This window comes from Tachyglossus aculeatus (assembly GCF_015852505.1).
Source record: "Tachyglossus aculeatus isolate mTacAcu1 chromosome 12 unlocalized genomic scaffold, mTacAcu1.pri SUPER_6_unloc_1, whole genome shotgun sequence".
In the NCBI taxonomy this organism is placed as follows: Eukaryota; Metazoa; Chordata; class Mammalia; order Monotremata; family Tachyglossidae; genus Tachyglossus; species Tachyglossus aculeatus.
This window is the reverse complement of record NW_024044828.1, coordinates 15466056-15491002: the sequence shown is the minus strand read 5'-3', so window position 1 is coordinate 15491002 and position 24947 is coordinate 15466056. Positions and strand designations below refer to the sequence as shown.

General features: G+C 49.8%; 1 protein-coding gene across 1 annotated transcript in view; it reads right to left on the bottom strand.

The window, feature by feature from the left end:
- Positions 1-22841, bottom strand: part of IL15RA (interleukin 15 receptor subunit alpha) — a 28618-nt gene extending 5777 nt beyond the window's left edge. Inside the window, exons 1-4 of the mRNA XM_038741043.1 lie at positions 22700-22841; positions 7513-7707; positions 6009-6107; positions 3424-3741 (exon numbers count right to left, since the gene is read on the bottom strand). Of these exons, the coding sequence (XP_038596971.1) occupies positions 3424-3741; positions 6009-6107; positions 7513-7707; positions 22700-22841 (754 nt within the window). The remainder of the gene's footprint in view (positions 1-3423; positions 3742-6008; positions 6108-7512; positions 7708-22699) is intronic.
- Positions 22842-24947: the final 2106 nt, after the last annotated feature.

The window sequence follows — 24947 nt, the reverse complement described above, 5'->3', positions numbered from 1 at the left end:
AATAAATAGTGCTCCCAGCCCCACCTCAAGGCTGAAGACCCAAGCTTTCCACTGAAATCCCTTCAGCACAGTAGAGAGAGTCAGCAGAGTTTTCCCCACAATCAAAGAAGCTGCCAGTTGCCCTTTGGGAAGCCCAGGCCTGCTGAATAAAGCGGGTGGATCCCAGAAGAAATTCCATTTGGGTGTTAGGACCAGTGTGGGCCAAATGGAGAGTTTTGGTGGATGAATGGGAGACCCTCCGCAGAGAGGTTCAGGCATCCCTTATGAAAAAAAAACCAACCCAGTTTACAGAAAGCTTGTTTGGGGCCATGCCAAAAGTGTGGCAAAGGTGGAGAATGTCAGGGGCACAGAGCCCGAGGGCTCCAAAATCTCAGATTCCAACCATGCCACCCTGGCCCCATTTCCTCTGCCCAGCAAGTTGCACCCAGCTTTTGTCCCTAGGATTCCCCCATTCACCTTGTTACCTCCTTTTCTAAGCAGGTATCATTAGCTAGGTACCATCGAGGTACCCAAAGTCATCTGGGGTTTTTTTTTTTGCTCTGACTCTGTGATGATTGCCACTCCAACTTGCAGGAACGATTTGCAGGAGCAGGTTGGCATGTGGTAGCAATGCCAGATCACTCCAAAACCAAGCCACCCGTGGATCTGAGACAAATACTTTCAAAAAGCAGTAAGCTCTGCCCCTTTTCTTTTTCCCACTCCTCTATATGTTCATCATTTGTCTCCTACTTGTGTAGTTCCTCCTGTTGGACACCCTTCTTCTCTATTTTTCCTTTGAACTGGCAATCCCAGATAAGTCCCTCCTGCCCTACTTTTAGTCCTTAGGAGGGGAGGGAGGAGAGTATGAAATGAGCTCAATTGCAAGAGTGTCTGTGCAATTGCTCCAAACCTTGTCCGGGTTGGAGACAACAGAGCAGTAATAATAAGACTTCTTTTCAAGGCTGTACTTCTTTGGTGGGGTGGCTTGTATAAGGCAAATAATTCGTATCTGGGCCCCTGACATTTCACGATTATGTAGACTGTAAACTCCTTGTAGACGGGGATCGTTTCTACCAACTCCCTCATATTGTACTTTCCCAAGCACTCATTAGAGAATGCTCTGCACACAGTAAGCCCTCAGTAAGAACCACTGATTGATTGGTCTCTGCTTTCTATGGAACCAAGGCTGTGTTCATTGGCATTTGCGAGAGATGCCCAGAAGCCCCCCACAAAAAATGCCATGGCACTTGGGCTTGTGGGAAGGGAGTTAATTCTACCATTTCTTAATGTAATAGACTTCACCTTAACAGGAATCAAGGGGGTGATATGGGGTTTGTGCTAAACACCATGGTACTAGAAGACCAATGCTGATTGGGTCTATGTGATCCGTCAGCTGGTTGGGTTTGGTGACTACAAACTTAGCTGATGCCTAGTTTTTGAATTTACCCTACTGTTACCTCATGACTTGTAGTAACTCATAGCTTGCTGAAGGTTTGAGAAGCATGTGTGATTGTGTATGGAAGTGCATTTTCCTTGATGTTGGGATTGTGTGTCTTAGGAATGTCTGGCTAAATTGGACAGTTTGTTTAGAAAGTACTCCCAAAACAAGAGGACTGAATACGTATTTTACAAACCAATAGATGAAGATGTGAGCTTTCCTACAAATGGAAACCTAACGGCAGGTTGGAAACGTTTCACGGAAAGCTACGCGTGTCTCATCACCACCAGGATCTTACCCGGTGGATGGCCAACGTCAGAAGAACGTGATGCCCGTACTCCAATCCCTAAGGATTGATCTTGGATGGGATGAGCGGTCTGAGGTTAGTTCCTTACCTCTCCCACCAGCCTGAGGTCTGGGTCAACACTCAAAGACCCTTCTGCCCACCAAGGGGAGCAACAGGCTGGGAGGTCAGGGCTGGGCGGTGTGAAAATCAGAAATAGAGTCTGTCCAAAAGGCGGATGTGCTGGCAGGCAAGACTGATTATACGTGGCTCCAAAAATGATGATCTCGTTGAGAGCTACAATCCGTGCTCTTAGATTGGATTCAATTTGCCCCACACAGACTCAGAAAACCATGCAGATAAGGTACCCGGATTTGCTAGCTTCTGGGGTGGGGTGGACAGGGGGGAGGCTCAGTTGTGGAATTGCTGGAGATAAACCAGATTCTCCATGGCTGCAAGAATACTGACACACAGCCCTATCACTCTTCATTCCTCGAGCAAATCTGACCCCAGTGAGTGCCCTAAACAGGTGAAGCCACGTGGTCTCTGGGTAGAAGGAATTCTGTGCACCCATCCTGGCCAGATCCAACCATTCTGTATGGACAGATCAACCCAGGAATGCAGAGACTGTAGGTCGGAGGTCAGCAGGAAACCGATATGGTTTCTGTGCCAATCTGTGACGGGCCAGAGGGTAGCTCTTGTGCAGCACCTCCTGGGTTCTGTGGCTTTCTGCCAACTCCTGTGCCGCTCTCCCCACCCCGGACCAGATAGTAAGTGCTTAAATGCTGCTGCTACTACTACTACTACTACTACTCCAGAAGCAAAACAGAAGTGTCAGGAAGGGAAAAGCAGCAACCAGCAAATGCCACATCTACAGGAACACCAGCCCAACTGATTTGCCATGTTACCCACCTTGGGGGCCACCGACTCCTGGAACAGACTACACGAGAGATTGTTATTCAGAGCTCTGGGAAACGAAAGGGTGAAAGTTGAGGTGCCCCGAGCGGGGGAGGTTGCCTGTTTGAGGGGGCCCAGCTCCCCAGGATGGCAGCAGGACAGTGGGCTGTGTGGTAACTGCTAGGGTCACTTTGAGACAATGCAGAGAGCCGCTTGCTGGTGCCAATTAGAAACTGAGGAGGAGCCCCTCTGCGATGTACATGGAGCGGCCCACTGATCAGCTGACCTGTGACCTCCCGTAGCATTCAAACATGTGCAATGTCGAAGATGAGGAGCTTTATGAAGCAAGAGAACAGTCTGAACAGTCATGCTAAGCACACACTAAGACTTGGTGGCAAGGGATATGACCAACATCTCTCCGGCGGGGCTCGTGCCAACCATTGGTGATAATCTGTGGGCCTGAGGATGGGTCAGGGGTCTTAGGGGCTTTTGGCCGGGGGGCCCAGACAACAACCTCAGCTCTGCTCACACAACAAATGCATGTCTCTATTGGAGTTGGATAACCAGGGGGGTAGGAACTAACCGGTAGAACTGGCCCAGGCCAAGACCCAAAGGCCTTCGCCAGGGCTTGGGAATGCAGAATAGAACATGGAGTCGCTCGGGATCCTGGCTGACACAGAGGAGAGGAGGCAACGAGGTCGGGCCAACCGCTAATGACCCCATCCCTGTGTGACACTGGCCCCCTCCCCGATGCGTCTCAACCTAAGGATCAGGGAGCGGATGCCCCCACGAGAAGGATCTGGGGGTGGACTGGGCAGGGGCTGACCTGATGCACTGTGGGTGCCAGGGAAGGTCTGTGCCTTGATCTGTGATGTCGGCTGAGCCGTGGCTGTCGAGAACCGGTTTCTGGTGGTGGTGATGGTGGTGGTACGAGTGATGGTGGTGGTGGTGATGATGGTGGTAGAAGGTGTTTCTGATGGAGTCTGCGGGAGCCCTGGCTGCGAGGTGGCCCCTGGCGGTGCAGAAGAGGTTGGGGAAGTGGATGGTGGCCAGGAGGCTGAGTCCGGCACTGGGACCGCTTTGGTAACCGCCGTACTTTCTGGCTTGTTGGGTGTTGTGGACGCCTCTGATTCTCCAGGGAAGTCTGGGACATTGGGAACATTAGCATTTAGAACCAAACAGCTGAATCACAGTCCAGACCAATGGTCAGACTGTTGCCCTGGTCCCACCCATCCCGACTCCCTGACTTGACACTCAGAATTTGGGGGTTTTGTTATTGTTTTTTAATGGTACTTATTAAGCGCGTACTGCGTGCCAGGCACTGTACCAAGTGCTGGGGCAGATATAACATAGCCGGTTGGACACCGTCCCTGTCCCACATGAGGCTCACAGTCCATGTTTAGACGGCAAGGCCTGGGAAACCCTGAATTTCTAGAGGTTCAAGGGCCCTCCTAGGGGTCAAGCTACTATTGTTGGTCACAGCTGGGGAGCCATCCCATAGCTGAGGTTGTCTGAACCCCTTCGGCAGGAAAGGGGAGGGAGATCCACACCTGAATGAAATATACCAGGAGAGAATGGGATAATACTATTCACAAGATTTCCCGTCAACCGAGCACATCGTTTTGGTTTTTCATAGGGTTATAACATAATACTAATACTAATAATAATGACACTTTTGAAGGGCTTATTATGTGCCAGGAACCGTACTGCACCGGGGTGATTACAAGCACATTGGGTTGGACACAGTTCCTGACCCACATGGGGTTCACAGTCTTAATCCCCATTTTATATCTGATGGAACTGAGGCACAGAGAAGTTAAGTGACTTGCCCAAGATCACATAGCAGACAAGTGGCAGAGCCGGAATTAAAACCCAGGACTTTCTGACTCTCAGGCCCCTGCTCTATCCAGTAGGCCACACTGCTTCTCATCATATACACATATAATATACAAACCACAATATACAAAAAGCTGCAAAAAACCTACATCCAATCTGCCCTAGGTTTCAGATTTGATGGGAGGATTAGGAACTTGGTCCATAAAGTAAAGAGTGCCTGCCCAGGAGATCCTCTAAGGGAGGCGGCTCCCGGCAGTTGGGGGTGGGGGGTATCTCTTCAGAGATGGGGAGGGTCTCTCTTTGCTATGTACCTGCCTTTGTCTCCCACCCGGCACCTCACCCGAGAGAGAGAGAGAGAGAGAGAGAGAGAGAGAGAGAGAGAGTGTGTGTGTGTGTGTGTGTGTGTGTGTGTGTGTGTGCATGCTGCAAACAATCAGCCCACGTCGGGGTACCTGGCCAATTCAATCTGCAAGGGTAAGATGGAGGGTTCTCTCAACTAAGGTAGTCAAGGCCACCATCCATCAGTCTGACCTGCAGGCCTGCCAGGAGGAGGCAAATCACCTGGGACAACAGAAACTGTCATCCTCCCTCTTTCCTACCGTTTCACGCTCCAACCCCATCAGGTTCCCAGGGCATTACATGCAGGGGGACTGTGTCACAAGGCTGGGTTAAAATCGCTCTATCCTTGACCCCCTTTATCACGTGGTGTTGGGTGAGCCCATTCCCCTTGGGAATGGTATCGAGAGAGGGACCTTTAGGAGCATGGCTCAAGGGGACTGAGCACTGGGGCTGGGGAGATCCGGTCCCCCTTTTATTCTCCACCGTAACGGAGGTGAGCCCGGCTCAATGAGCTCCACGGAGAATCCACAACCCTCATCGCAGCCAATGGTCTCGACCTTCTTCCCAACCCAAGTTCTCATCGGGGCTGTTCACAAGGACAGCGTGAGGACTCCCTCCTTCCCCATCTGCTTTTGGATGGGAGCTCCCCAGAAGCCTAAAACCAGAAGGGAAAGTAGAGGTGATGTGGGCTGGGTTCCTCAAGCACGTAGGCGGTCAGCTCCTGGGGGCTGACCAACATACTATCCCCCTTCCCCGCCCCCATCCCCAGGCTGCAGACACCGGGAGAGGAGGCCCCTTCAGTCTCCCATCGGCCCAAGTCAGTGGAAATAGAACAGGGCAGGGGAAGGTGATTAGTGTGTTGGACCCACTTGGCCAATTTCAGAAACCTTGGCAGAATGCTGCCTTCGGGAGGCAGGGTGAAGGCAGCAGGGCACAGGTTGAAGCGACAGAAGGGGCTGCCATGTTCACCCATAGCAGCTGCCGGGAAGCTCCAGGACAGCCCCAGCCCCAGCAGGCCACCTCCACTGCCCCGGAGTTATCGGACATACGATGAGGCCGCAGCTGACCACATCTGTGGCAGGTCTGGGGCCTCCCCAGACTGACACCTGTCCATTCCACCTCTCCAACTCAGCTGGACAGAGTGGATCCCTTGGCTATCAGCCTCTGGCCCCCGGGCCAGGTCTCCCCCGAAACGGGGGGGGACCCCCGTAGAGTTTCTGACTCCAACCTTCCTACCTTCTCTGGGCGAGGTGGGGGTCTCTGGCCCCAGCGTCATGGCCGTGGACGTTACTTCCAAGGGTGAAGATGTCATGAGGTGGCCCATGGTGGGATCCCCTGGAGAAAGAAGGGATGTCAATTTGGGATTGATGGCTCTGGCACCACCAAAGGAAGAGACAGGGCTTGGAAATAATTAGGGGAAAGGAAATAGCTAGCTGGAATAGGCTGGATACCACCTTGACTCTCGAGTGATGGATAAGATGAAACTCTAAAGCTCTTTCTGCCTTCGAGGGAGGTGTCCACCGCTCCATGCTTGGGGGTGAGAAGTGTCCCAGGGATGAGAAGTGTCCCAGGAACACAGGCCCCTGGGGGTAAGGAACTCAGTAGATAGTTCCTGCTCTTCCTTCTCCCCTCAACTTCAAAAAGGAGTGGGTTAGAACATGGTCCACTAGATGTTTGACTAATCTTTTGTTGATTTAGTCTAACAAGTGTGACTTGAGAGAGGCCCTTTTCTGCCTCTCTCCTTCCCTACCAGTGGGCTGACCTGCCACTGTTTTTTTTTCCAACATCTGGATAGACAGATAGTGAATGAGAGCTTAAAAAGTCCTACCCGATAGAATGGAAATACTGGGGTCTGACCACACCCAGCCTAGTACCCACCCTGAGTCTGTTAGGTGCCCTGGATGTAGTACAGGAAATCTAATTTTCTTTTTCACGTGAGCCCAGCTAAGCTTTTGGTAGAGGGGCCCAACCTGTCCTTTATGCATGGAAGAGCCTCTCTACTCCCACTCAGCACTCTTCATCCCTCTTCTTGTTTAAATCACAGCTCATGGCCACCTCTTCCAGGATGTTTTCCCTGATCGACCCCATCCATTCGCACGAGACATCCTCCAACCCCCTCTTGTTAATATACAGGGACAAGCTTAAGCCGACTGTCTGTGTCTGTCTTCTCTATTACACTGAAAGCTGCCCTCCTCCATTTTTTTTTTATAGTGCTTGTTAGGTGCTTTTACTATGTGCCAGGCACTGAACTGAGTGATGTGGTAGATATAAGCGAATCAGATTGGACACAGTTCCTGCCCGTGTGGGGCTCACAGTCTTCATCTGCATTATATAGATGAGGCATAGAGAAGTGAAGTGTCTTGCCCGAGGTTACACAGCAGACAGGTGACGGAGCCAGGATTAAAACCCCAGGTCCTTCTGACTCCCGAGCCCGTGCTCTATCCACTAGGCCATGCTGCTTTTCTCTAATATGGGCTGCCCTCGCTATCATTCAGTGCTGCACAGAACACGTCTATCATCGCAGTTTTGTCAGAATCTGCCCTACAGAGCCCTTCGGTCTCAGGCAGGAGACTCGCTCAGCCCCGGCCCAGAGTTTAGATCTGCTCCCTAGGAGCGTTCTTGAACCCTTGCTTTGAACTGAGCCTTCCCCACTCTGCACCGTCCAACCAGTCGCCGCCAACAGCCCGGCCCACCCCGGCCCCACAGCTCAGACGGATTCCCGCAACAGGTGGTCACGTACGGATGCACTCGATGTTGGGATTTGTCCAGTGGGCAGTGCCCGTCGACTCGTTGAACACACACTGGATGAGGCTGGAGGTCCCGGCTTTCCGCTTGAAGCCAGTGCTGCACACGTAACGCTCCCTGGATTTCATCTGGTGATTCTTCACCTGGATGTTGGCGTTCTTAACCGGCTGGGGGGTGGGGCAGGTAACTCCTGAATGGGGAGGGAGAGAAGGGAGGCCAGAGTAAGACTTTGGGTTGACAGCCCCTTTCTCCCAGGAGCACAGGAGGCATTAAAGACTCTAGTGGAACTACCAGCATTTGACATGGGTGCCGGGGACCCTCTTGGTCCTGGGAGGACGGTGGATTCTTGAGACACTCACCCCATGCCATCTAGAAACCCCCTGAGGCTACCAAGTCACTGAACTGGTACTCTATCTTGTTAGAAACACTAAATGCCTCCCACATCCTGCTTTTTGTTTTGTTTGTATGGTATCTGTTAAGCATTTACTAGGTACCAGGCACTGTACTAAGCACTGGAGTAGATACAAGGTTGGACGCAGTGCACGTTCTACATGGGGCTCATGTTCTGAATTTCCATTTTACAGATGAGCCCCTTCCTTCCTCTCCCCCTCGTCCCCCTCTCCATCCCCCCCACCTTACCTCCTTCCCTTCCCCACAGCACCTGTATATATGTATATATGTTTGTACATATTTATTACTCTATTTATTTATTTTGCTTGTACATATCTATTCTATTTATTTTATTTTGTTAGTATGTTTGGTTTTGTCTCCCCCTTTTAGACCGTGAGCCCACTGTTGGGTAGGGACTGTCTCTATATGTTGCCAGTTCGTACTTCCCAAGTGCTTAGTACGGTGCTCTGCACACAGTAAGCACTCAATAAATACAATTGATGAGGAGGAGGAGGTAACCGAGGCCCAGAGACTGCCGAAGGTCGCACAGTGGACAAGTGGCAGAGCTGGGATTAGAAGCTAGAGCGTGACCTGGGCAAGAAATCAATGATCTGGCCCAACACGCCCCCGCCCCCCCCACAACAAGTTGGTTCAGGCTTCTTTTGAGGATGCTATCACATCCTCAATTGTAGTCCCGTTGGCCCCAGGGACAACCAGCCAGGTTTGGCCCTTCCACATTTACATCTCAGTGCCCCCATCCCTAAATCTTGGGATTCCCAGCCCCATCCAAGTCAAGGGCAGAGAGAGGCTGCAGGAGCCTGGGACCAGAGGGGGCCAAGCCGCCCAAACCCGATTGGGAACAGACCGTGCCAGCCCAACCTCCCGAATGTGGATGAACATCTTGGGCAGGCTGGGACTGGGAAGCTGACTCCCCTCAGACCCAGTGGACTGCGCTTAGTACAGTGCTCTGCACACAGTAAGCGCTCAATAAATATGATTGATGATGATGACTGCCATGACTGGCTGGGAGAAGCACGCTGCATTAGAAGCAGCATGGCATAGTGGGTACAAGCGTGGGACTGGTCCAACTCGATTTGCTTGTACCCATGCCAGCACGTAGTACAGTGCCTGGCACATAGTAAGCGCTTTACAAATACCATCATTATTATTATTAGGGACTGAAGCCCCTGGAAAGCGCATGGACTGTGATGCTACGGTGTGGTCACGCAGCCCACGCGTTCCTGTTAGTGCTACAAATCCCGGAGCCGTTCAGGAATCACTGCGGGCCCAAGGGAGAGTGCGGTGCCAGTTCTCTCTCCGTTTCTTCCCCCGCTCCCCAGGTCAGGTTCACTGGGACCAGCTGAAAGGAAGCCGACTGTTGAGCCGGGCCGCGTACTCGCTGCGCTCAGCTCAGGCCAGGCCTGGACGGGAGCTGCAGTTCCCGGAAGTCTCATTGGGTGTTTGACTCCCAGTTTAACAGAAAGGAAGAGGAAGCATCAAATTTCCAATACCTGCATCAGCAGCAGATTGGGCCCCTCAGGGAAAAACGAGAGAGAGAGAGAGAAACAGCGGAGTCCAGTGTCCTACTCAACATCATTTAAAATTAAGTTTTAAATCCAATCCGAACACCACGGGGGTTGCGGTACTGCAGGGGATGAATCTAGTGATGATTTACCTGAATTTTAACTAGTGTTGAAGATGAATATCAAATATTTGCTAACCCATGATGTCTTTTCTCAGTCTTCACTTCCCGTGGAGAATAGAATGAAAAAGTATTGACATTCTCTCTATGTAGTCTACCTTGCCATAAAAAAAATCAACTTTCACTTCTCTTGAAGATTCCCCCGCAGCCTGCTTTCCCCAGGAGATAAAACCCTACAGGTGAGTGTGTCATGTCTATCAATCAATGGTATTTATTTAGCGCTTACTGTGTGCAGAACACTACCCTAAGTGCTTGGGAGAGGACAAGACAATAGAGTTGGCAGACACGATTCCTGCTCTCAAGTATATACATATATATAACCCAGGACCCATTTCACGGTCAAATTCCAGACAACGTGCGCTCCAGAGTAGGCACTGCTTGGGGCCTAGGACCTGCCCATTTCAGTTGCTTTATTTAGTGCTCAGCACAAGCTGGGGCTTGATGATGGGCATGTTCAAACCGATGCTTCAAACAGTGCCCAGTCCAGGGTGAGGCTAGCGGGCAGCCTCCATCGCTGCCTTGCTCTCAGGAGAGCGGGCACACTGCCCTCACAGGGAGGGCGGGTGGGGAGAGAGTGGGGGTGGGGGGAAGGTGGCATGGGTGGTAGCAGAGGCGGCTGCCAAGTCAGGCCGAAGCCCCGAAGCGTCTGCAGGTGACGCAACAGAGACGCGCATGCATGCCCGGAAGGGAGGGGGTGCAAGGCTCTGTTTGTGCCTGCCTCTCCCCACCCCTTCTGCCATTTCTGCAGCCTCAAAAGTAATGATAATAATAATAATAATAATGGCATTTGTTAAGCGCTTACTATGTGCAAAGCACTGTTCTAAGTGCTGGGGGGGGATACAATGTGATCAAGTTGTCCCACGTGGGGCTCACAGTCTAAATCCCCCTTTTTACAGATGAGGTAACTGAGGCTCAGAGAAGTTAAGTGACTTGCCCAAGGTCACACAGCAGACTTGTGGTGGAGCCGGGATTCGAACCCATGACCTCCGACTCCAAAGCCCCTGCTCTTTCCACTGAGCGGCTGGGCACAGGCAGACAGGTGCCTAGGCATGACTCTGGCCTGCGGCCCAACATTTGGTCACCCGGGGACTGCCAATGGTCTCCTCCCGCAGCCAATGAGCATAGGCCCTGCCCAAACTCACCAAGCCATCCCCCACCATCCTCCTTAAGCTTTCCACTGCATTAAATAATAATAATAATAATGGCATTTATTAAGCGCTTACTATGTTCAAAGCACTGTTCTAAGTGCTGGGGAGGTTACAAGGTGATTGGGTTATCCCACAGGGGGCTCACAGTCTTAATCCCCTTTTTACAGACGAGGGAACTGAGGCCCAGAGAAGTGAAGTAACTTGCCCAAAGTCACATAGCTGACAAGTGGCAGAGCAGGGATTTGAACCCATGACCTCCGACTCCAAAGCCCGGGCTCTTTCCACCGTGCCACGCTGCTTCTAGGCTATAGAACACAAACCCCCTTGTGCGGAGCAAACCGATACTGAATCCTGCATCCTTGCCGTCCCCCGCACCACCACCAACAGCAGGGGAGCATCCGAGACGGTGGGCGCTGGGGGTCCTACCCTGCTGGGCACCACCCTCCTCCATCATCATCATCATCATCATCAATCGTATTTATTGAGCGCTTACTATGTGCAGAGCACTGTACTAAGCGCTTGGGAAGTACAAATTGGCAACATATAGAGACAGTCCCTACCCAACAGTGGGCTCGCAGTCTCCTGCAGACTGCAAGTTCCTTATGGGCAGGGAGTGCATCTACCAACTCTGTTGCATTGTACTTTCCCAAGCCCTTAGTACAGTGCTCTGCACACAGTAAGTGCTCAATCTACACCCATCGATGGATCACTGCCATCACCCCCAGGGAGACTGTCACTGTTGCAGATTAAGACCCAACAAGGCCCTGCCCCTAACTGGAGTCTGATGTTCCCCAGTGAAACGGCCAGAAGTGTTGAGGAGGTCCAGGAAGGAAAAGGAATTTCCTCAGGCAGAACCAGCTGATCCCCCTTGACTCCTGGGAACACAGGAAAGCATATGTCCCCCAGGGGCCACAGACACCAAGATCTTCATTTGGCATTTACCCGGGTGCCAGCACTTCTGGTAGCATATGCTCTTTTGTCTGGGCACCTGGGTAGAGAAATGACTCAAGGGAAACTTCAGTTTCCACTTGGGCAATACAGCAAACAAGTCATTTCTCAGGCTAGCTCTGGCATACCTGCTAGACCATGCCCAGGTTCAGCAGAGAATCGTATCTGCTGATCTCCCTACCTCACCGGGCTGAAGAAGGCAACTTCCCTCCTCCTGGGCCCTCATTCCCAAGAAAGAAAAGATGATAGATAAAACTACAAAGGCAACCAATGCCAAAAAGTAAATGAAGAACTGGTAATGATTACTTAAAGAAGTTAAATATCTTCAAGGCCCTGGGCCCTGGCATTTTTGCATCCTCATTTATCAAATGAATCAGCTAAGGGCATTTTAAAGGAACTAGCTGTCTAGGATGTCACCATCATCCTTCCTGTCCCATGAGCTCCAAACCTTGGTGTTATTCTTGACTCCTCTCTGCCACTCAACCCACATATTCAAACCATCACAAAATCCTGTCAGTCCCCCATTCACAAGGTCGCTAAATCCGCCCTTTCCTCTCCATCCAAACTGCTACCAGGTTAATACAATTGCTCATCCTATCCCACCTGGATTACTGCATCAATCTTGCTGACCTCCCAGCCTCCTGTCTCTCCCCACTCCAGTCCATACTTCCCTCTGCCATCCAGATCATTCTTCTACAAAAACATTCAGGACATGTCACCCCAAAAAACTCCAATTGTTGCCCACCCACCTCCGCAGCAAGCAAATACTCCTCATAAAGCATTGGCTTTAGAGCACTCCACTACCTTGCCCCCTCCTACCTTACCCTGCTGATCATCTACTTCAGCTCAGCCCGTATGCTTCACTCCTTTAGTGCAAACCTTCTCACTGTGACTCCATCTCACCTGTCTCGCCACCGACCCCTTGCCCACATCCTCCCTCTGGCCTGGAACCCCCTCCCTCCGCAAATCCACCAGATGATTACTCTCCCCCCTTTCAAAGCCTTACTGAAGGCCCATCTCCTCCAAGAGGCCTTCCCAGACTAAGCCCCACTTTTCCTCATCTCCCATTCCCTTCTGTGTCGCCCTGACTTGCTCCCTTAGCTCTTCCCCCCTCCTAGTCCCACAGCACTTAAGTACGTATCTGTAATTTTATGTATTTGTATTGATGTCTGCCTCCCCACCTCTAGAGTGTAAGCTTGTTATGAACAGGGAATTGTGATTTTATTGATGTATAGTAATAATAATAATAATAATGGCATTTATTAAGCATTTACTATGTGCAAAGCACTGGGGAGGTTACAAGGAGATCAGGTTGTCCCACGGGGGGCTCACAGTCTTAATCCCCATTTTACAGATGAGGGAACTGAGGCACAGAGAAGGTAAGTGACTTGCCCAAAGTCACACAGTTGACAACTGGCAGAGCCGGGATTCTAACCCATGACCTCTGACTCCAAAGCCTGTGCTCTTTCCACTGAGCCACGCTGCTTCTCTGCTTCTCCTAGTACTCTTCCAAGTGCTCAGTACAGTGCTCTGCACATAGTAATCAATAAATACGATCGAATGAATCAGTGAATTTATTGAGCGCTTAATTGTGCAGAACACTGTATTAAGCATTTGGGAGAGTACAATAGCCACGATTCCTGTCCTCAAGGAGCTTCCATCCAATGGAGAAGACAGCCATTAAATTACAGAGAATCTATTAAACGCCTGCTGTGTGCAGATCACTCAACTAAGCACTTGGGAGAGTATGAAGGATTTGGACAGCATGATCCCTGATCTCAAACAGCTCACAGTCTAACAGGGGAGACAGATGCTCAAACTGCAGGTAGGGAGGGGTAATAGGGTATATAAGCTACGGACAGGTGCTTTGGTGGCCCAGAAAGGATGAGGCAGCAGTTGGACGATTAGCGATTCATCAGGAAAGACACTCTGTGACCTCAGAATGTGATCCTTAACCATGACTGAAATTTCATTTCCATGCTGCTACTTAACGAGTGTTGGCCATTCAGAATGAGTCAGTGGTAGTTACTGAGCGCTTACTGTGTGCAGAGCACTGCAGCGAGGGCTTGGGACAGTGCAACAGAGCTAAGTCCACTCTAAATTGTCAAGAAGTCATCCCTGAGCTTGGATGCGAAGCGCTCTCTACGGCTGAAGATACAGCTTTGGGGACAGTACAGTATAGAGAAGCAGTGTGGTTCAGTGGCAAGTGCCCTGGCTTTGGAGTCAGAGGTCAAGGGTTTGAATCCAGCTCCACCGCTTTTTTCCCCCTCGTCCCCCTCTCCATCCCCCCATCTTACCTCCTTCCCTTCCCCACAGCACCTGTATATATGTATACATATCTGTACATATTTATTACTCTATTTATTTACTTATTTATTTTATCTGTACATATCTATTCTATTTATTTTATTTTGTTAGTATGTTTGGTTTTGTTCTCTGTCTCCCCCTTTTAGACTGTGAGCCCACTGTTGGGTAGGGACTGTCTCTATATGTTGCCAATTTGTACTTCCCAAGCGCTTAGTACAGTGCTCTGTACATAGTAAGCGCTCAATAAATACGATTGATGATGATGATGATGATAAGGGGGTGGGAGGAGATCAAGTTTGGGAAATACTATTTGGTAATGAAAATGATGCTGAATAACGTATAGGCGGGAAGGCATTACAAAACCCTGGGAACGCTCCGTCCTTCCGCTAAGATTTCTCTAACCACTTGTCTGCTGTGTGACCTTGGGCAAGTCACTTAACTGCTCTGCGCCTCAGTTTCTGTCTAATGGGAATTAAGACCGCGAGTGGGACAGGGACTGTGTCCAACCCGATTTGCTGGTATCCACCCCAATGCTCAGTACAGTAGCTGGCACAGAGTAAGTGCTTAAGAAATACCGCAATTACTATTATTGTTATTATAAGTGCACCGATCAGACTTTTCATCCTTGGGCAAACCTCTGTGTCCAAGCCTTAGTGAGGACTAAAACCTGGTTCTCCGTTGCGGCAGGCAAGAGTTTTCTTTGGGCCACTGGGTGGGTGTTCATGAATGGGCCTGGTGTTCTGTCAAAGCAACAGAAACTGTCAAACTGAAACAGCAGTGTCACCACCGCACTGTCTTGCTGCTTTAATTATTCTCCAGTGGAAACACCAATGGCCCGCTGAATTAGCAGCAGGTTTTAAATCCCCTGAACTTGCCCAACATATGCAGGTTCCAGTTAAGGCAATTTGTCAATCAGTCACTCAATAGCCTTTACTGAGCATCTACTTTGGGCTGAGAAGTGGTGGGAGAGTGTAGTAACAGTAGAGGTCATGCTCCTTGACCTGACAGAGTTTACAGTTTAGCGGGAGAAATAGACACAAAATAATTTACAGGTAGGCGGAAGAAGAGTTTGGAGATGGATATGTGGAAAAGTAAGTGCCCAAAAGAGCACTGGATAATTTGAGGGTTTTTCTGTTTTGTTTTATGATATTTGTTAAGTGCTTACTATGTACCAGGCAGTGTACTAAGCACTGGAATACATACAAGCTAATCTGATTGGACACAGTCCGTGTCCATGGGTTCACAGTCTGAATCCCCATGTTACAGATGAGGCACCTGAGGCACAAAGAAGTGAAGTGACTTGCCCAGGGTCACACAGCAGGTACGTGGAGGAGCCAGGATTAGAACCCAGGTCCTCCTAACTCCAAGGCCCATGCTCTATCTATTAAGCCATGCTGCTTCTCAGTAAACACTCAATAAATACCAGTGATTGACTGACCATACTGAGCATTTGGGAGAGTACAATACAACAGAGTTGGTAGATGCATTCCCTTCCCACAACCTGCTTACAGTCTAGACAGGAGACAGACGTTAATACGAATAATTTATATTAAATTATTTATAGATATGTACACAGGTGCTATGGGAGGATCGTTGGGAGGGTATGATTTGGGGCCAGGCGGGAGAAAAAGTAACTAAAGTATCTTGGAGGCGGTGGAAACTCCTTAGAGCTTTAAAGGTGTAGAGAGCTGTGGTACTATCATCATCATCATCATCATCATCATCAATCGTATTTATTGAGCGCTTACTATGTGCAGAGCACTGTACTAAGCGCTTGGGAAGTACAAATTGTATTAAACAAACACAACTAAAATAAACTAGTGCAGTTTCTTTCCCAGCTTTATTTTCAAGACCATTTTTTAGAGATCTGTAGTTTAGTCTGGGGAAGGGCAGAGCAAGTGTTATATTTCAAAACCCTCAAGAGCCCCTTTCATGGTAACTTCCTCAGTATCTTTTCACTCCTTTCCCTCCCTCTTATCTTCATTCCCGCTCCCTAAAAAGAAATGTTATCAAATGAAAAAACATTGTCTTCTAGACTGAGCAGTTCAAAAAAGTTGAAAGGGCACAACAGATAGGTTATCAGAGGCTCAGGCTACAACTGAAAATGGGTTTTTATTTTGGGGTGAGAGATTCTTGAGAAAAGAGTTATCGCTATTATAGACAAGAGGACTTCTTGACAGAGCCTGCCCCAAAGTTCCCTCCCTTTTCTCTTGGTCTTTAGTGTCTTCTTTCAGGGCCGTTGCCAGGGTAGTTTGGCTTCCATGGGAGCAATCCCCGCCTCTAGCATCCTCCCTGATTCCGGTCCTCTTCTCCTTTCCCTAGCCAAACCCAACCTTTCCCCACTTTCAAAGTACTCTTAAAAAGCCACCTCCTCCAAGAGCCATTCCTGGACTTTTTTTATTTTATGGTACTTTCCAGGCCCTGTTTTAATCAGCTTAGTCACAGTCCATGTCCCACATGGGACTCACAGTCTTCATCCCCATGTTTCTCATCCTCAGATGAGAAAACTGAGACAGAGAGAAGTAAAGTGACTTACCCAAGGTCATTCAGCAGACAAGCATTCAGCTGCTTCTCTGTGCTTGGGACTCACCCCCACATCCCACCCGTCACCTTAACTCTCATGAAAGTGTGTTTCTGCCACTTGGATTTATCCTCACACTCCTTCACCTATTGCATGATTACAATTTGTGTTTGCTTGTCTCTCCCATTAGGCTGTAAACTCAGGGGCCAGGACCAAGTATTTTATTCCACTTGCATGTTCCCAAGCAACCGGTAGACTGATCTGCACACAGCAGGCATTCAATAAACTCCGCTGATGCTCACTGCAACATGATGAACAGTGACAAGAATAAGGTGATGTGTGCACGATAGCAAACAGCTAACCTCCCCAAAGCACTCTCCCACCAACCTCCCATCACCGCCTCCCTTCAAAAAAAAATTGTTAAGGAACCATAAAATGCCTTGTGAGTTTGTACAAAATAGGAGCAACAGTCTCCTAGGGCTGAGGACTTATCTTGTCCGAGTTCTGCGCCTGAGTTACCCTCAATGTTCAAAAGTTATTCAGGCTCAAACTCTGATCCTACTATCAAATACCTTCCTATGAGACGGTGTCAGAGTGCAGATGCTGCCCTCGCCAATCTCATATCTGACCCAGAGGACATTAGAAAGCCATGACTCAAGGAGCCTGAGGAACATATAAATGAAGGAGTGTGAAAGGTGGGGGTGGCTTGGTGTGAAAAACATAGGACTTAGAGTCAGGAGACCCAGGATCCTTTTCCAGCACCACCACTGGTCTAACATTACAGTGGTGGTAATGCATTGTACTAAGCTCTTGGAAAAGTACAGCAGATGCAAAAGACACGTTTCTTGCCCAGAGGAAACTTCAATCCTGAATCGGTTTCCTGTTTTTGGAAAGGACAAAGTGTGGCCGAGGTAGAATTCAATGGCAACTTTCAGTTCTGAACCTCCATGGACAATATTTGACTGCATGGACGGCGTCCCTCGGGTAGGCTGAAAGTTCCCTGTGGGCAGGAATCGCGTCCCAGAATTGTGATTTCAGAAGGGCTTGGAAGATGGGGAGAGCAGTAACCTACTGGATTGTGAAGGGGAAGAGAGTTTCAGCATAAAGGAGGATGCGAGCAAGAGACTGGCACTATGAGGATGAAAACAAAGCACAGTGGCTTAAGAGGTGTGAAGCGTGAAACCTGGAGTGTAGTGGGAAAGGAGCCAGGAGAAGTAGGGGGAAGGCAGCTGATTGAGCATTTTAAAGTCAACAGTCAGGAGCTTCTGTTTGATGTGGAGAGGAATGAACAACCACTGGAGGTTTTGGAAGGAGTCGGGCACCAGGCAGAGAACAACGGTTTGAAAAATGACCCGGGAGGCAGAGTGAAATAGGGACTAGAGAGGGGAGAGGCTGGAGGCGGGGAGATCTGTGAAGAGGTTGACACGGTAGTCGAATCCAGCGTGGTGGCAGTTTGGAAGGAGAGGAAGGGGCCGGTTATGGAAATGTTGTGAAGGAAGAATTGACAGGATTTGGTAGTAGACTGGATAGAGGGGTTGAAAGAGAAAGAGGAGATGAGGGCAATGACGAGGTTGAAGACTTGACGGATGAGGAGAATGTTTTCAATTGTGAAGGGACTATAAAGTGGAGGGAAGCTGAAGAGTTCAGTTCTGGACAGACTGAGGTTGGGGTGCTGTTGGGACATCCACGGAGGCAAGAGTTGATGAAAGATCAGCGAGAGTTAATGAAAGATCCCAAAAAGGAGAGGAATTGGGGCTGGTAAGGTAGATTTAGCAGAAAGGCAGTAGCTGAAGCCTTGAGCAGATGGGTCCCACTAGGGGATGAGAATAGAAGGGGATATGGATCTGAGCCTTGAGGGACACCCACTGTTAGGGGATGGGAGGAAGAAGAAGGGCCGGCAAAAAAATGGAGGCAGGGCAGCAATGGAGAACAATTGAACAACAGTCGGTTTTCATGAACCTGTTAAAATAGCATGATACCATCCCTAGCAATGAGGCCCTACAACGCAACCCCCCAAACAGCTCTTTGTTAATTAAATTGTACAATCCACAGAAGTAGTACCGCGAGGGTCCTAAAAATGTGGAGAAAGGGATGGGGGAGAGCCTTTTCAAGGTGACCGTGGCACCTTTGATGCCTTCTTGCTTTCAGGGATGGCACTGGCAAGACCTAAGCAACTTCTGTATGGTAAGCTGCCCTGGGGTAACAGCCTGAAGAAGAAACACTTTAAAGGCAGGCACAACGAAGTACACTTTTCAACAATGCAGCATAGCCGTCTAGTGCCAGGAAACAACAGGGGCAGATAGGCTAATGTGGCATACTGCTAACAATCAATAATATTTAATGAGTACCACTGTGCAGGACACTGTCCTAAGCATAATAATAATAATAATAATAATAATAATGGCATTTGTTAAGCGCTTACTATGTGCAAAGCACAGTTCTAAGCGCTGGGGGGGTGGGGGATACAGTGTGATCAAGTTGTCCCACGTGGGGCTCACAGTCTTAATCCCCATTTTTACAGATGAGGTAACTGAGGCTCAGAGAAGTTAAGTGACTTGCCCAAGGTCACACAGCAGACTTGTGGTGGAGCAGGGATTCGAACCCATGACCTCTGACTCCAAATCCCGTGCTCTTTCCACTGAGCCACACTGCTTCTTGGCACTTGGCAGAATACAGAGTCCTCTAGACCATTAGCTCGACATGGGCAGGGAACATGTCTACCCATTCTGTTACAGCATACGCTACATCAATCAATCCTATTTATCATGCACTTACTATGTGCAGAGCACTGTACTAGGCACTTGGGAGAGTACGATATAACAATATAACAGACGCATTCCCTGCCCACAACAAGCTTACAGTCCAGAGGGGGCGAAGCACTTCAGTACAGTGCTCTGCATTTAGTAGGCACTCAATAAATATGATTGGTTGATTGATAGTACAACAGAATTAGTGGACATAAACCCTTGCCCTCCGGGAACTTAGACTAACATAAGGGAGAGATAGAAAGTAAAAGGGAAAGAGGCTATCTATATGAGTTAGAGCTTCCGTCACAGGGGCTGGAGTGGAGCCAAGAGCTCTGAAGGAGAAGTGGGACTGTTAAAGGGAAATGGGCAGTTTGTCACATAATGGAACAAACATTGTCACCGCAGGGACGGTAACCTCGCATCCCTTCTGCAGCCAAGCACGTTAACCGGTGCAACCACTGGACCGATGACCACGTAGGCTCGTCGTGGTCAGGGAACGCGTCTATCTATTCCGCTGTACCATATTCTCCCAGGCGATTAGCACAGTGCCAGCGCACAGCAAGTGCTTAACAAATACCACTGATGGGTTGACTGAACCTCAAGCACAAATAACCGTTGGCTATTTCCCTACCTTGCGCAAACTGCTGTGGCTTTAAGATTTTTTGCCGGGGGAGCCAACAGCTGAACGGTTTACTTCAAGAACTGAGAGCACGAAGGCTGACGATGAACTCTGTCTACCCTCTAACTCGGGACCTGAAAGCGACCCACTCTGATTCTTCTTGAGGGAAGGGGCCCAGGCTTCAGTGTCGCCGGTATTCATTAATAATCATGGCATTTGTTAAGCGCTTCCTATGTGCCAAGCACTGTTGTAAGCGCTGGGGTAGATACAAGGCAATCAGGTTGTCCCACGTGGGGCTCACAGCCTTAATCCCCATTTTACGGATGAAGTAACTGAGGCCCAGAGAAGCGAAGCGACTCGCCCAAAGTCACACGGCTGACAAGTGCCGGAGCCGGAATTGGAACCCACGACCTCTGACTCCCAAGCCCAGGCTCTCTGTGCCTCAGTTACCTCCTCCGGAATATAGGGATTAAGACTGTGAGCTCCACGTGGGACAACCTGAGAACCCTCTGTCTACCCCGGCGCTTAGAACAGAGCTTGGCACCTAGTAAGTGCTGAACAAAAACCATCGTAATTATTAGTAGTAGTAAGTGCTTAACAAATGCCGCAAGTATTATTTATTGAGCGCTTACACTGTGCAGAGCACTGGGCTAAGCGCTTGGGAAGCAGTGTGGCTTAGTGGCAAGAGGAAGGACTTGGGAGTCAGAGGTCGTGTTGTAATCATACAGAAGTTGCGTGGCCTAGTGGAATGAGCACGGGCTTGGAAGTCAGAGGACCTGGGTTCTAATCCAGGCTCTGGCACTTGTCAGCTGTGTGACTTTGGGCAAGTCACTTAACTTCTCTGGGCCTCACTCCCCTCATCTGTAAAATGGGGATGAAGACTGTGAGCCCCACGTGGGACAACCTGATTACCTTGTATCTACCCCAGCGCTTGGAACAGTGCTTGGCACAAAGTAAGCGCTTAACAAATACCATCATCATCATCATTATTATTATTATTATTATTATTAATCCCGGCTCTGCCACTCATCAGCTGTGTGACTTTGGGTCAGTCACACCTTCTCTGTGCCTCAGTTATTCATTCATCCAATCGTATTTATTGAGCGCTTACTGTGTACACAGCACTGTACTAAGCGCTTGGGAAATGCTCCACCTGTCAAATGGGGATGAAGACTGTGAGCCCCCCGTGGGACAACCTGATGACCTTGTATCTACCCCCAGGGCTTTGAACAGTACATGGCACATAGTAAGAGCGTAACAAATACCATCAGTAGTAGTAGTAACAATAAAAATAATAATGGCATTTATTAAGTGCTCACTATGTGTCAAGCGCTGTTCTAAGCGCTGGGGAGGTTACAAGGCGATCAGGTTGTCCCACGGGGGGCTCACAGTCTTCATCCCATCACATCTTCTAGACTGTGAGCCCACCGTTGGGTAGGGACTGTCTCTCTATGTTGCCAACTTGTACTTCCCAAGCGCTTAGTCCAGCGCTCTGCAATCAATCAATCAATCATATTTATTGAGCGCTTACTGTGTGCAGAGCACTGGACTAAGCGCTTGGGAGAGGACAAGTTGGCAACATAGAGAGACAGTCCCTACCCAACGGTGGGCTCACAGTCTAGAAGGGGGAGACAGACAACAAAAGAAAACATGTGGACAGGTGTCCAGTTGTCAGAACAAATAGAATTAAAGCTAAACGCACGTCATTAACAAAGTAAACAGAATAGTAAATATGTCCAAGTAAAATACAGTAATACACCTGTACAAACATACATACAGGTGCTGTGGGGAGGGGAAGGAGGTAGGGCTGGGCGGATGGGGTGTCCTTATAATCTCATTATGGGTGGGGAACATCAGTCAATCAATCAATCAATCGTATTTAGTGAGCGCTTACCCTGTGCAGAGCACTGGACTAAGCGCTTGGGAATCAATCAATCGTATTTACTGAGCGCTTACTGTGTGCAGAGCACTGTACTAAGCGCTTGGGAAGTACAAGTTGGCAACATATAGAGACAGTCCCTACCCAACAGTGGGCTCACAGTCTAGAAGGGGGAGACAGAGAACAAAACCAAACATACTAACAAAATAAAATAAATAGAATAGTTATGGACAAGTAAAATAAATAGAGTAATAAATATGTACAGACATATATACAGGTGCTGTGGGGAAGGGGAGGAGGTAAGATGGAGAGGGGGACGAGGGGGAGAGGAAGGAAGGGGCTCAGTCTGGGAAGGCCTCCTGGAGGAGGTGAGCTCTCAGTAGGGCCTTGAAGGGAGGAAGAGAGCTAGCTTGGCGGAGGGGCAGAGGGATTGGGGACATTTTAGGCCCGGGGGAGGACGGGGGCCGGGGGTCGACGGCGGGACAGGCGAGAGCGAGGTACGGTGAGGAGATTGGCGGCGGAGGAGCGGAGGGTGCGGGCTGGGCTGGAGAAGGACAGAAGGGAGGGGAGGTAGGAGGGGGCGAGGGGATGGATGGACAGCCTGGAAGCCCAGGGTGAGGAGTTTCTGCCTGATGCGCGGATTGATTGGGAGCCACTGGAGATTTGTGCCCAACGTCTACCCAAAGTCACACAACTAAGGAGTGGCAGGGCCGGGATTAATAATATCAATGATGATGGCATTTGTTAAGCGCTTACTTTGTGCCTGCGCTGCGCGGCTGGCGCCGGCCGGGTTGGGAGCCCTTGGGACCCGCCCCCCGCCCTCGGCCCGCGGCGCGGACGGCCGGTGGCACCGGGCCGCGGAGGGCCGGTGGCACCGGGCCGCGGAGGGCCGGTGGCACCGGGCCGCGGACGGCCGGCTACCTGGAGGCGCGCCGGGCAGGGGCTGCAGCGACGTTGGCAGGAGCGGCAGGACCAGCAGCAGCAGCAGCGGGAGCAGCGGCGGTAGCCCGGGCAGGGGCAGCCCTGGCACCGGGGGCAGGCCGGGGGGCCGCCGGCATGCCATGGGCCGCCGCGCATGGAGCCGCCGTGCCCGCTGCCCGCCGCCGACCCGGCCAGCCAAGCGCACCCGCTCTTTCGCTTTCACTTGGCCTACCTCCCCTCCGACCCACCCACACAAACACACACACACACACACACACACACACGGCTGGGAGCGGCGGACAAGTCACCCCGCCAAGCGTCCTCTCCATCCCCTCCCCTGCCCACCCCCCCTCTTTCAGCCATTCAGTCACTCAATCGTATTTATTGAGCGCTGGGGAGGTTACAAGGTGATCGGGTTGTCCCACGGGGGGCTCGCAGTCTTAAATGCATTCATTCATTCATTCACTCAGTCGTATTTATTGAGCACTTACTGTGTGCAGAGCACTGGATTTATTGAGTGCTTACTGTGTGCGGAGTTGTTAATGTGTTTGGTTTTGGTCCCTGTCTCCCCCTTTTAGACTGCGAGCCCGCTGTTGGGTAGGGACCGGCTCTAGATGTTGCCAACTTGGATTTGTTGATCGCTTACTGTGTGCAGAGTTGTTAATATATTTGGTTTTGTTCTCTCTCTCCCCCTTCTAGATTGTAAGCCCACTGTTGGGTAGGGACCGTCTCTATATGTTGCCAACTTGGATTTATTGAGCGCTTACTGTGTGCAGAGTTGTTAATATGTTTGGTTTTGTTCTCTGTCTCCCCCTTCTCGACTGTGAACCCCCTGTTGGGTAGGGACCGTTTCTATATGTTGCCAACTTGGATTTATTGAGCGCTTACTGTGTGCAGAGCTGTTAATATGTTTGGTTTTGTTCTCTGTCTCCCCCTTCTAGACTGCAAGCCCGCTGTTGGGTAGGGACCGGCTCTAGATGTTGCCAACTTGGATTTATTGAGCGCTTACTGTGTGCAGAGTTGTTAATATGTTTGGTTTTGTTCTCTGTCTCGCCCTTCTAGACTGCAAGCCTGCTGTTTGGGTAGGGACTGTCTCTATATGTTGCCAACTTGGATTTATTGAGCGCTTACTATGTGCAGAGTTGTTAATATGTTTGGTTTTGTTCTCTCTCTCCCCCTTCTAGATTGTGAGCCCGCTGTTGGGTAGGGACCGTCTCTAGATGTTGCCAACTTGGATTTATTGAGCGCTTACTGTGTGCAGAGTTGTTAATCAATCAATCAATCATATTTATTGAGCGCTTACTGTGTGCAGAGCACTGGATTTATTGAGCGCTTACTGTGTGCAGAGTTGTTAATGTGTTTGGTTTTGTTGTCTGTCTCCCCCTTCTAGACTGTGAGCCCGCTGTTGCGTAGGGACCGTCTCTAGATATTGCCAACTTGGATTTATTGAACACTTACTGTGTGCAGAGTTGTTAATGTGTTTGGTTTTGTTGTCTGTCTCCCCCTTCTAGATTGCGAGCCCGCTGTTGGGTAGGGACCGGCTCTAGATGTTGCCAACTTGGATTTATTGAGCGCTTACTGTGTGCAGAGTTGTTAATATGTTTGGTTTTGTTGTCTGTCTCCCCCTTCTAGACTGTGAGCCCGCTGTTATAATAATAAAAATAATAATGGCATTTATTAAGCACTTACTATGTGCACAGCACTGTTTTAAGCGCTGGGGGGAGGGGGTAATACAAGATGATCAGGTTGTCCCACGTGGGCTCACAGTATTCATCCCCATTTTACAGATGAGGGAACTGAGGCCCAGAGAAGTGAAGTGACTTCCCCAAAGTCACACAACGGACAAGTGGCGGATCCGGGATTCGAACCCCTGACCTCTGACTCCAAAGCCCGGGCCCTTTCCACTGAGCCACACTGCTTCTCTAGGGACCGCTGTTGGGTAGGGACCATTTCTAGATGTTGCCAACTTGGATTTATTGAGCACTTACTGCGTGCAGAGTTGTTAATGTGTTTGGTTTTGTTCCCTGTCTCCCCCTTCTCGACTGTGAACCCTCTGTTGGGTAGGGACTGTCTCTATGTGTTGCCAACTTGGATTTATTGAGCACTTACTGTGTGCAGAGTTGTTAAAGTGTTTGGTTTTGTTCTCTGTCTCCCCCTTCTCGACTGCGAACCCTCTGTTCGGTAGGGACCGTCTCTAGATGTTGCCAGCTTGGATTTATTGAGTGCTTACTGTGTGCAGAGTTGTTAA